The sequence below is a fragment of the Tupaia chinensis genome, unplaced genomic scaffold (genome assembly GCF_000334495.1).
Source record: "Tupaia chinensis unplaced genomic scaffold, TupChi_1.0 Scaffold000119_2, whole genome shotgun sequence".
NCBI classification, from domain to species: Eukaryota; Metazoa; Chordata; class Mammalia; order Scandentia; family Tupaiidae; genus Tupaia; species Tupaia belangeri.
In genome coordinates, this window is record NW_006159586.1 from 4,228,785 (window position 1) to 4,241,667 (window position 12,883).

The 12,883-nt window shown below is 43.1% G+C and overlaps 1 protein-coding gene across 1 annotated transcript in view; it reads right to left on the reverse strand.

Moving 5' to 3' along the window:
* The window catches only part of CFAP53 (cilia and flagella associated protein 53), a 39,081-nt gene that overhangs the window by 14,814 nt on the left and 11,384 nt on the right, over window positions 1–12,883 (reverse strand). Inside the window, 2 exon segments of the mRNA XM_006144452.3 lie at window positions 2–108; window positions 1,775–2,078. Of these exon segments, the coding sequence (XP_006144514.2) occupies window positions 2–108; window positions 1,775–2,078 (411 nt within the window).

Here is a 12,883-nt window from a genome sequence, read left to right on the forward strand (position 1 = left end):
CTTATCTTTTAGGGCTTTCTGTAAAATGGTCCTCATTTCTTGTTTTGTCTTCTGCTTCTTTAGCCTATCCTGTTCATTCTCAAACTTAACCTGCGCATTGTCATTTTCCTAAAGTAGAATAATAATAAAGACAATACATCAATATAATTAGACAAAACAAGTAAGTTAATGCATTGACTTCAGAGATGATAATAAGGGATTCCTTAGAAACACACAGACATCCACCTCTTGATTTAGCAGGGCTATAAGAAATAAGACTTGCCTTTCCGTTGCTGAGTCAGCAAGAAAGCTATGTGAAAATCAAACTTGTGAGTATCTCTGTGTGTAAAATTATAAAGTGATATAAGCAGTTGTGGATTTCAAAAATACAGAAAGTGCAAGGAAAATCACTTTTAATCCCAGGACCCATCACCTATCACACTCTCAACATTTTGGTACCTTGGCCTTCTAGGCTTTACACTTCTACATATACTTAGATCTAGATTTGATATATTGGGTCATCGGAAAAAGTCATGACACATTTTGCATAGAAAAAAATATGTCATGATTTTTCTGATGACCCAGTATATTTTTTGTATGTATTTTTAAGATGTTGTCTCATTCTGCTATGATCCTCCTGCCTCAGCCTCCTGAGTAGCCACAACACAGGTGCACAGCACTGTGGCAGGCTCCTAGGGTAGGCCAGGAACTGAAGCCTGGTCTCCCTGGTGGCCTCAGCCTGCAGAACAACAGCACTTTACCAGCTCATGCCACTGTGACTTGTCTCTGTAAACATTATTTAAGTAGTAGTAAGAGTCTGATAACAGAAATGTGCTCTGTGAACCAGCCAATTGTACAGTAACAGGCCACCAAGCTACCATACTCGCAGAGTTGACCATCCTATTATAAGTATTTTAAAAGGCCTATACAGTAGAAGGTCTACAAATTACCACACCTGCTGAGTCAATACTCCTACAGCAAACACTTTTAAAAGCCCACTGGCCAGTAGATGGTGTAGTGATTACTTCACTAAATTCCCACATGGCCGACTACGGTTTGAGCCCTGGACCTGGCAGCTTGAAACTCACACTGGGTGTGTGCATGTGTGTCCACAGTCCCAGGAGGAGAAGGGACTGTGGTGTAGCCACAGGGGATGTTTTCTCCTTCTCCCTCTTACTGTCTCTCTCTATCTCTGTCTCTGTCTCTCTCTGGCAAGCACATACATGTACCCTAAGGCAAAATCTCCACACACAAAAAGAAGCCCACCACAAGGGCCAGCAGATGGCACGGTGGTTAAGGTGCTGGACTTACATGTGGTTGACCAGTTTGAGTATGGGACCCAGTGTCTTGAAATATGCCAGGCATGTGTGCCCAAAGTCCTGAGAGGAGCATGGAGAAGAGATTGCAGTGTGGCCATCCCACGTGGAAGGCAATGTGATGCTTTCTGTCTCTCTGTCTCTAGGGTAAGCACATGCATCCTACAGCAAAAATCTCTCTCAAAAACAAAACAAAATCAAGGCACCAGCAGTGAGCGTAATGGCTATGTCGCTTGACTCCCATGTAGTTGACCGTGGTTCAAGTCCTGGACCCGGTGGCTTAAAACTCACGCCAGGCGCGTGTGTGTGCGTGCCCAAGATCCCAATAGGAGAATGTAGAGAAGGGATTGCAGTGTGGCCATCCCACGTGGAAGGCAATGTGATGCTTTCTGTCTCTCTGTCTCTCTCTGTCTGGTGAGCACACGTGCCCTGTAGCAAAAACCTCCCAAAACAAACAAACAAACAAAACACCAACCCACCACAAGGCGTGCCTCCTCTTCCTTCAGCAGCCGTGCTGCCTCTCTTTGAGCCTTGATGCTGGTGATCTGGGCATTAAGTCCCAGGCGTGTGTTCTCCACCAGCTCTTTCTGTCTCCTGGCCTCTTGGGCTTCTCGCTTTTCCTTGGCCAGTCGGTCTTCTTCCCAGAGTCTTGAGAACATCTGCTGTTCCAACAGTTTTTGCCTCTTCAGCTCCTCATTAAATGCTATCTGTGCTTTTCGCTCCTCACACACCTTCTTCTGATGGACACAAAACAATTCAGTACGGAGCTCCTCACAGCGTTCCCTGAAGGAGGAATTTTAAAAAGGCAACATCCAATCTTCCGTGAGTCTCTGTTCTATTTTGATAAGCACTGCACAGTCCTACCCTGGAGTACGGGAAGTCAAAGACCTGGTGCAGGCCACCCAGCAGAGGGGAACCATGAGGGAACAGCAGTGAGGTGGCGGCCAGGGTGTCACAGCCAACGTACAGGGGCTGGCTTCAGGCAGAGAGGATGTGAATCCTACTTTTGCCATTTTTTTGTGAGATGCTGGATCAATACCTGTTTCTTTATTTGTAAAATAATGGTCTTTCGAGGTTCTGGTAAGGATCAGAGATAATGGAGGTATTAATAACACCTGGTAGCTAACAGGACTCAATAAATGGTTTCTATTATTAGTAGTACTGTAGAGGAAATAGAAGAGGGATGTGTGCCTGCAATAAGTGGATTAAGTATTTGGCTGAAAGAGACCCACATACACATCCAGAGAGAGACTGAAGAGTTGGGTCAACGTACTACGGTGAAGCTTCCCCATGCTCCTAAACTCTGGCAAACACAGGTCCATTTTGGAGTTTCTGCCAGAGCTAAGGAAAGAGCCCTGCCATTGCTGCTCTCCTGCCATTTTACACCCAGGCTCATGCCTTGAGACCTTTCCCAAACCATAGAGCCAGTAGCAGGAGAATTATTAGCAAGGGTTACTGAGTGCTAATTATCTGCCGGCCAATATTCTAAGTGTATTACTGTGTATGAACTCACAATCTCCATAATAACCAGCACTGCAATGAATATCATTACAAGTTCATTTCTATCGTGCTCAGTTTATGAGGAAGTGCCGGTACAGGGCAGTTAAGCATCTTACCTAAATTCACACGTTTCATAGGTGGTAGAGCTAGGAATGTGGACCTGGCAGTATGTCCCTGAGTCTGAGTTTCTTGGTAATTTATTCGATCACTTTTACAAGTTACTGACACAGGAAAGACTACCTTCAAATGTTCTAACCACATATACTAGGGCATTTGTTTAATAAGAACACCCAAAATAATGGCCCCCATGTTTATCTTAATCTGAGGGTTTTTTTAAAAAAATGTATTTAGAGATATTTTTGCTATAGGACACATATGCTTGCCAGAGAGACAGAAAGCGAGAAATCACCCCCTCCAGAGAGGATGGCCACGCTGCAAAACCTTCTCCTCCAGTCTCCTCTTGGGATTTTGAACACACATGTGCACACACCCAGCGTGAGTTTTAAACTGCCTGCTCCGCGACTCCAACGGTAGTCGACTACGAGGGAGTTCAGCGACATAACTACTACACCATCTGCTGGTCCCAATTATTACTATTTTTAAACTTTCGCCATAGAGCATGTGCACTCACCAGAGAGAGAGAGAAAACAAGCCACCAGGTCTGGGACTCAGACTGTGGTCAGCCATTTGGGAGTTCAGTGCCTCAACCACTGGGCCACCTGCTGGCCCCTTAATCTGAGGTTTAATCATGAAGTGTGTGTAAAAAACAGGACATTTAGATATAAATTTTGCAATGTACTGAAAGATGATCCATAAAAGAAATATTGTAATTTGGACTTCTTTAGTATTAAAAATGTCTTCTTTGTGAAACATTGTGTTAAGAGGATAAAAAGACAAGCTGCAGACTAGAAAAAACATTTTATAAACCACCTATCTGACAAAGAACTCATATCTAGGATATATAAAGAACTCTCAAAATTTAACAGCTAAAAGTAATATAATTAGAAAAATGCATAAAATATGGACTAGCAGCTGGCATAATGGCTATGTCACTGGCAACTACACGTAGTTGACTGTGGTTCAAGTCCCAGGCCCGGCAGCTTAAAACTCATACCAGGTATGTGTGCATGCGTGCCCAAAATCCCAGGAGGAGAATGGAGAAGGGATTGTGACATGGCCATCCCCTGGGGAGTGATTTCTCATTTTTTGTCTCTCATCTCTCTGGCAAGTATACATGCCCTATAGCAAAAATCTCTCTAGCCCAAAAGAAAAAAACCCCCCCCAAAAAAAAAAAAAAAAAAAAAAGATAATGCATAAAATATATAAAGAAATATTTTACTGGGGAACCAGCAGTTAGCGTAATGGCTATGTCGCTGGACTCCCACGTAGTCGACCACGGTTCGCGTCCTGGACCCGGTGGCTTAAAACTCATGCCGGGCACGTGTGCGTGTATGCCCAAGATCCCGAGAGGAGAATGGAGGAGGGATTGCGGCGTGACCATCCCCGCTGGGGGGTGATTTCTCGCTTTCTGTCTCTATGTCTCTCTCTGTCTGTCTGGCGAGCACACGTGCCCTATAGTGAAAACCTCTCCAAAAAAATAAAAAGAAAGATTTTACTGAAGAGGATATACAGTTGGTAAATAAACATAAGAAAAGTTGTTCAACATCGCCAGGTATTAGGGAAATGCCACTTAAATCCACGGTGAGGTATCACTGCCCGTTTATTAGAACAGCTAAAATAAAAAACAATGACAAGACCAAAAGCTGGTAAGAATATGGAAAAACTGGATCTCTCATACTTTTCTGGTGGGAATATAACATGGTAGAGCCACCCTGAAAAATAGTTTGGCAGTTTCTTAAAAAACTAAGCATACACATATAACCCAACAATAGCATATGGCAACTATCTTAAAGCAATGAATTTAGGTTCACACAAAAACCTGTACACAAATATTCCTATCAGATTCACTTATAATAGTTAAAAACTAGAAACCACCAAAATGTTCTTCAGTAAGTGAATGGTTTAAAAAAGCTGAAGTCGAGGGACCAGCAGATGGGGTAATGGTTACATCGCTGGACTCCCATTGTAGTTGACCGTGGCTCAAGTCCCAAACCTGGTGGTTTAAAATGCAGGTCGGGTACATGGTGTGTGCATGCCCAGAATCCCGAGAGGAGAATGAAAAAGAGATTACAGTGCAGTCATTCCCCCAGGGGGTGATTTCTCACTTTCTGTCTCTCTGTCTCTGTCTCTCTCTGGTGAGTGCACACACCCTACAGCAAAAAATCTCTCTAAAAAAAGAAAAAAGGAAAAGAAACTGAAGTATGAGGGGCCAGTACGTGGTATAGTGGTTAAACTGCTGGATTCCTACATGGCCAGAGATACAGAGACAGAAAGTGAGAAATCACCCCCACAGTCTGAAGACCTTGGACCTGGCAGCTTGGAAATTATGGTGGGTACATATGCATACATGTCCAAAATCCCAAGATGAGAATAGAGGAGAAGGGACTGTGGTGCGGCATCCCACCACGGGGTGATTTCTTACTTTCCCTCTGTCTCTCTGGTGATGGCATGTGACCGATGACAATAACCTAAAAAAATAATAAAATAAAAAGAAATCAAGGTGTGTCCATACAATGTACAGTGAAATGCTACTCAGCATAAAAAGTACAAACTAATGATACACACAGTAACTAGGGTAGATCTCCAAGACATTAATTAGGTTGAATGAAAAAGACCAATCTGAGGGACCAGCAAGTGGCGTGGTGGTTAAGGCGCTGGACACTCCCACATGGCTGACCATGGTTCGAGTCCCGGACCTGGTGGTGTATTTCCTCACTTTCCTCTCTCTCTCTTTCTGTCTCTCTGTCTCTCTCTCTGTCTCTTTGATCAAATTAAAATAAATGAACAAATGAAATTGAATAAACTAATTTTTAAAAGGCCGATCTGAAAAGATCACATAAAATGTGATTCCATTTAGATAATATTCTTAAACTAACAAAAATTATGGAGCTAGAAAAGATATCAGTAGTTTCAAGGGGTTAGAGCTTAAGGGGGTGAGAGTGGTAGGTGTGACTATAAACAGGTAGGACAAGGAGGAGGTTCTTATGGTGATGGAGCAGCTCTGTATCTTGTTTGTAGTAGTATCAACACATCGAATAAAATGGCACATAACTCCATGTATACTGTATTGCTGTCAATTTCTTTTTTTTTTTATACAGATTTTTGCTATAAGGCATGTATGTTCACCAGAGAGACAACAAGTGAGAAATTACCCTCTGGGTGATTGCCACATTGCAATCCCTTCTCCTCTATTCTCCTCTCGGGATTTTGAGCATACACATACACACACCTGGCATGAGTTTCAAGCCTCCAGGTCTGGGACTTGATCCACTGTCAACCACTTGGGAGTCCAGCACCTTAACCACTATGCCACCTGCTGGCCCCACCTTATTTTAAAGTTGTGTTTGAGTTAAAACCATGGGGGAAAACTAGTGACAAATATGTGGAGCCTTTGTACTATCTTTGTAATGTCTATGAAAAGATAATTACTTTAAAAAAATGTCTTAAATCACTGGCTAGCTTTTCTTGTCATGATTATTCATTTCATTGTACTATTATTACTAAAAATAATGTTGCTATGTACAGGATTGGAATCACTAAAAATGAGCTACTCCAGGTATCAAATATTCAAGGAATGCCACTGAATATAGCTAAAAGAATGCATATTTTTACCAAAACACATGAGAATATTCACAGGACCTTTATTCATAAAAATCCCAAACTAGAAATAGATAAGTAAATTGCCATCACCTAGAGAACAAATAAATAAATTGTGGCATATTCATACAATGGAATACAAAAATAAGTAGATAAAAAATAATGAGAAAGGGGCCAGCAGGTGGCGTGGTGGTTAAAGGCACTGGACTCCCACATGGCCAACCACAGTTCGAGTCCTGAACCTGGTGGCTTGCTTTCTCACTTTCCCCCTCTCTCTCAAAATGGAAAAAAATAACAATAATAAATAAAGTTTAAAAAATAATTATTTAAAAAATAATGAGAAAGAAAAATTTAATTCTGCTTCATATATTTATTAAAATCTCAATCATATTTTCAGTAATAAGATCCAATATAGGGACCAGCAGTTAGTGTAATGGCCATGTCGCTCCGGTGGCTTAAAACTCACGCCAGGCATGTGTACATGCGTGCCCAAGATCCCAAGAGGAAAACGGAGAAGGGAATGCGGCGTGGCTATCCTCCCTGGGGGGTGATTTCTCACTTTCTGTCTCTCTGTCTCTGTCTGTTTGTCTGGCGAGTGCACGCACCCTATAGCAAAAATCTCTCCAAAAAAAAAAGATCCAATATAGCCTCTTTCCTTTTTTTTTTTTTTCTGGAGACGTTTAAGTATAGGCTGCGTGCACTAGCTGGAAAGACAGAGAGACAAAGAGAAATCACCCTCCCGGGGGGATGGCCAGTCCTCAATTCCTTCTCTTTTACTCTCCTCTTAGATCTTGGGCATGCATGCACATGTGCCCGGCATGAGTTTAAGCCACCAGGTCCAGGACTCCAACTGCAGTAGACCACTTGGGAGTCCAGCAATGTAACCATTACGCCACCTGCTGGTCCCAATATAACCTCTTCTTCAAAAGTATGTTTGCTGCTCTGCACTGAAGAGTTGACAGTGTTGCATTAAAAACTGCAATTAAAACTTAAAATTAATTAAAAATGTAAAATAAGTAAAAAGAAACATAGGTGGAAAAAAATGAAAACAGCACCAGCCCCATAACCTAGTATTTAAAGAAGTTGGATCGTATTATAGCTAAACATAGTTTGAACCTAGTCCCAACAGTTTAGAAACATGGAGGCTCACAAGTGTCCCCAAATCCCAACAAGATGGAGAAATGGAAGAAAAGGAATTGTAGAATGATCGCAGCCCATTGGGGGTGCTTTCTCCCTCTCTGTCTCTCTCTAGCAAGTGCATGAGCCCTCTGGCAGTAAAACAAACAAACAAAAAACACTGAAAACAAATAAATTATACTACTGTAGGATATATTTGTTTTTTTAAAAAATTCTAATAATTCGGGGTTAGCAGGTGGTGAAATGGTGAAGGTACTGGACGCCCAATGGTGGCTGATCACAGTTTGAGTCCTGAACCTGCTGGCTTATTTTCTCACTTCCCCTCTCTGTCTCTCTTTGGTCAAATTAAACTATAATAATAAAAAATTAAATTAAATAAAAATAATCCTTTGGGGTCAGCAGATGGTGTGGTGGTTGAGGCTCTGGATTTTCACATGGCCAACTGCTGTCTGAGTCCTGGACCAAGTCGCTTGCTTTCTTGCTTTCCCTCTCTCTCTCTCTCTAATCAAATTAAAAATAATAATGATGTGGGACCAGCAGTTAGCATAATGGTTATGTCGCTGGACTCCCACATAGTCAACCATGGTTCGCGTCCCGGACCCGGTGGCTTAAAACTCACGATGGGCACGTGTGCGTGTGTGCCCAAGATCCCGAGAGGAGAATGGAGGAGAAGGGATTGCGGCATGGCCATCCCCCCGGGGGGTGAGTTCTCACTTTCTGTCTCTGTCTCTCTCTGTCTGTCTGGCGAGCGCATGCACCCTATAGCGAAAACCTCTCCAAATAATAATAATGATGATGATGATGAATAAAATTGAATAAATTTTTTATCCTTAAAATTTTTTGTAACAATTCATCTAACTGGCAAAAACCCAGTTATACAAATGAAATCTGTAAAATATTACCAAATTCATCAGTGTTTTAAGAGTACTATTCATGGGGCCAGCAGGTGGTGTGGTGGTTAAGGGCACTGAACTCCCACATGGCTGACAACAGTTCGAGTGCCAAGCCTGGCAGCTTGCTTTCTCCCTTCTCTCTCTCTCTCTCTCACTCTGTCCCTCCCTGCTCAAATTGAAATAAATGAATAAATAAGTAAAGTTAAATAAAAATAATTCTTAAAAAAGGGCACTAATCACTTAAGAACAATTCATTTTTATCTAGTATGTTGAAAGAGTAGAAAATATGTAAATGATCCACTGAGTGTCATTTTGCTAGCATCCCCTTTGCCTTCCCCACCCACTTCTAGCATCTTATTACCCAGCAGCCAGTAGGGAGGTTGTCCAAGTCCCACTGAGGACAGAGTATGAGGACATACTTTGCTTTAGTTTTTAAAAAGGAATCATTTATTTAGTTTTTTATTTGTTTTTATTTTTTCTTGTATTTTGGCTAGAGAGAGAAAGAGAGGGAAAGTGAGGAAGCAAGTTGCCAGGTCTAGGACTCAAACTTCAGCTGGCCATGTGGGAGTCCAGTGCCCCAACCACCATGCCATTTGCCAGCCCCCTGAGGACATACTTTGTACAGGCTGGAAAGTTCCAGTATAACCCTGTTTTGGTCACTGAAAGCTTGAAGACCTAGTCAAGTTCCTATCTGTGGGACTCAGTTACTCACCTGCAAGATGAGGAGAGTGGAGGGGCTGGCAAGTGGTGTGGTGGTTAAGGCACTGGACTCACATAGCCGACTACAGTTCGAGTCCCAGACCTGGAAGCTTGCTTTCTCTCTGTCTCTCTCTGGTTAAATGGAATAATAATATTGGGTTGTTGGGAAAGTCTTGCATAGGAAGATATGTCATGATTTTCCTTATGACCCATTAATAGTAAATAAAATTAAATGAATAATTCTCAAAAAATAGATTTAAAAAAAAAGATGAGGAAAGTAGCAAGTCTATTCTGGCCCTACTATGATTTGAAGGTGTTCCCCAGAAGTTCACATGTTAGAAACTTAAGTGCCATTGTAAAGTATTAAAAGGGTGGAAACCTAATCAGATTATGGTATTAAGAGGTAGGGCTGGGCCTGGCAGGTAGATGGTGGTTAGGGGCACTGGACTCCCCCATGACTGACTGCAGTTTGAGTCCTGGATCTGGTGGTTTGCTTTCTCACTTTCCCTCCCTCCCTCTCTCTCTCATACACTTTCTCACTTGCTCTGTCCCTCTCTGGTCAAATTAAAAATATATAAATAAATACATAAAGTTAAATAAAATTTAAAAAATGTTAAAAGAGGTGGGGCTTCTGGAAGAGGATTAAAATTGGAGAAGTTTACCATAATTGAATCCTGGCAGCTTTATAAGAACAAGGGAGACCAGAGCTAATAGACAGAAAATTCTCACCTTCTAGACATGTGATTCCTTATGCTTCCTTGGGACAAAGCAGAGTTTACCCTAACAACAAGGCCTTTATCAAACATGTAGCCCCTGACTTTGGACCTCTAGATTCATAAACTGAATAACCCTATTTTTTTTTTCATTTATTTTTATTTATTTCATGGAAGGGATTCCCAATAGGGCCTTCCTTCCACAATCCACTTCCAGTCTGTAGGCATGACCATGGAGGTCCCAGGACATAAACCCAGGACCTTTCTCATATGAGTCCAGTTGTAGTACCACTGCACCTCATCCTGTCTCCAACCTTTATTCTCATTCGTATTTTTTTTTCATTTCCCCCCCACACACACAGGATGCGTGCACTCGCTGGAGAGAGACAGAGAAAGACAGTGACAGAGAAAGTGAGAAACTGTCCCCTAGTGGGGATAGCCACACCACAATCCCTTCTGTTCCATTCTCCTCCTGAGATGTGGGGCATGCACACACACACTGTGTGATTAGCCACCAGATCTAGGACTCGAACCACAGTTGGCTGTGTAGAAGTCTAGCGCCTTAGCCACCACACCACCTGCTGGCCCCCTTTATTCTTTATAAATTACCCAGTCTGGGGAACCAGCAGTTAGCGTAATGGCTATGTCGCTGGACTCCCATGTAGTCGACTGCAGTTCGCACCCCGGACTCGGTGGCTTAAAACTCACGCCGGGCACGTGTGCGTGCGTGCCCAAGATCCCAAGAGGAGAATGGAGGAGAAGGGATTACAGCGTGACCATCCCCTCTGGGGAGTGATTTCTTGCTTTCTGTCTCTGTCTCTGTCTGTCTGGCGAGCACACGTGCCCTATAGCAAAAACCTCTCCAAAAAAGAAAAATTACCCAGTCTGCAGTATTCAGTTATATAGCAACTGGAAAAAGGATGAAGACAGACCTCACACATTATTATTCCAATTTTCTTCACTTCCCTCCTTCAGCAGTTTCCCAAGTCTGGAAACTTCCATTCATGTCAGTTTTAGCAATCTGAATTTACTCTTTTTTCTTTTTTTTTTTTCAGAATTATTTATAGGGCCAGATAGCATGGTGGTTGAGGCACTGGACTCCCACATGGCTGACCACAGTTCGAGTCCCAGACCTGGTAGCTTGCTTTCTCGAGCGAGGTGCCAAATCCAAGACTTGAGCTGTGGTCAGCCATGTGGGAATCCAGCACCTTAATCACCACATCACCTGCCAGTCCACCTGAATTTACTCTTTATTTTTTTTAAGAGAGATGTTTTTACTACAGGACACATACCCTCACCAGGAGACAGAGAGACAAAAAGACAGAAAGCGAGAAATCATCCCCCAGGGGGATGGCCACACCACAATCTCTTCTCCTCCACTCTCCTCCTTTGGGTACACACACACATGCCTGGTGTGAATTTTAAGGCCGATGGGTCCAGGACTTGAACCATGGTTGACTACATAGGAATCAACCAAGTAACCATTGCACCATCTGCTGGTCCCCTGTATTTAGTATTTAAAAAAAAAAAAAAGTTTATTTATTTATTTCCATTTGTTATTATTATTTTTTAATTTGACCAGAGAAAGAGAAAGGAAGAATGCAAGACACCAGGTTCAGGACTCAAGCTGTGCTTGGCCATAAGGGAATCCAGTGCCTTTAACCATCTTGCCACCTGCCAGCCCCTGTATTTATTACTCTTTTATTTTTTTAAGAGGTTTTTGCTATAGGGCACGTGCACTCACCAGAAAGACAGAGCGAGACAGACAGAAAGTGAGAAATCACCCCCCCGGGGGGGGGGTTAGCCACACCTCAATCCCTTCTCCTCCATTCTCCTCTCAGGATCTTGAGCACACATGCACACATGCCTGGTGTGAGTTTAAGTCACTGGGTCCAGGACTTGAAGTGCAGCTGACTGCATGGGAGTCTAGCAACATAGCCATTACGCTAACTGCTGGTCCCCCTGTATTTACTCTTCTTTTTTGGAGAGGTTTTTGCTATAGGCACGTGCGCTTGCCAGAAAGACAGAGACAGGGAGACAGAAAGCGAGAAATCACCCCCCAGGGGGGATGGCCACACCACAATCCCTTCTCCTCCATTCTCCTCTCGGGATCTTGGGCACGCAGGCACATGTGCCTGGCGTGAGTTCAAGCTGCCGGCTCTGGGACTTGAACTGCGGTCAACTACGTGGGAGTCCAGCAACATAACCATTCCGCTAATTGCTGGTCCCTGTATTTACTCTTAATAGCTGCATCTGCAACTTGTATCCACTACTCATTAGGATTGGCTTACTTCTGGATTCTAGCAAGAGAGTTTCAGGCAATCTATACTATGAAGCAACTTCATAGCAGAAAGGACTATGCTCTAGACAGTGCCTCAGTGTGAAAATGTGACACTCTGAGGCTCACCACATGGGAAAGTTCTGGGCTGGCTTCCAGAGACCTACCTTCTTGAGTATGTCAGGCATGTGTGTGTTCATGATCTAAGGCTGCTGAAGCCAGGGGTGGGCTGTGGCTGTCAGGTGTGCTGCTTCTCTTTCTCTGTCTCCCTTTTCATGGAAGAAAGAAAACAACATGTGGGGAAAAAAAAAAAAAGGAGAAGGAGGAGGAGATGGAAAAAGCTTTTCTCTGAACCATGTCTTGATCCCTCTACATGCTCTTTGCTGTTTCCTCACACTTGTCGACCTCTGGATTTCAGAGCTACTCATACTTTGAGAGCTGTGAAAAGCGAACTCTTGTATTCCGTGCACTACCAGATTTTAATTCAGGGTTTAGATTTGCTCTCTTCTCTTTTTATTTGGAGAGATTTTCACTGTAGGGCGCATGCGCTCACCAGACAGACAGAGACATAGAGACAGAAAGCGAGAAATCACCCCCCAGGGGGGATGGTCACGCCGCAATCCCTTCTCCTCCATTCTCCTCTCGGGATCT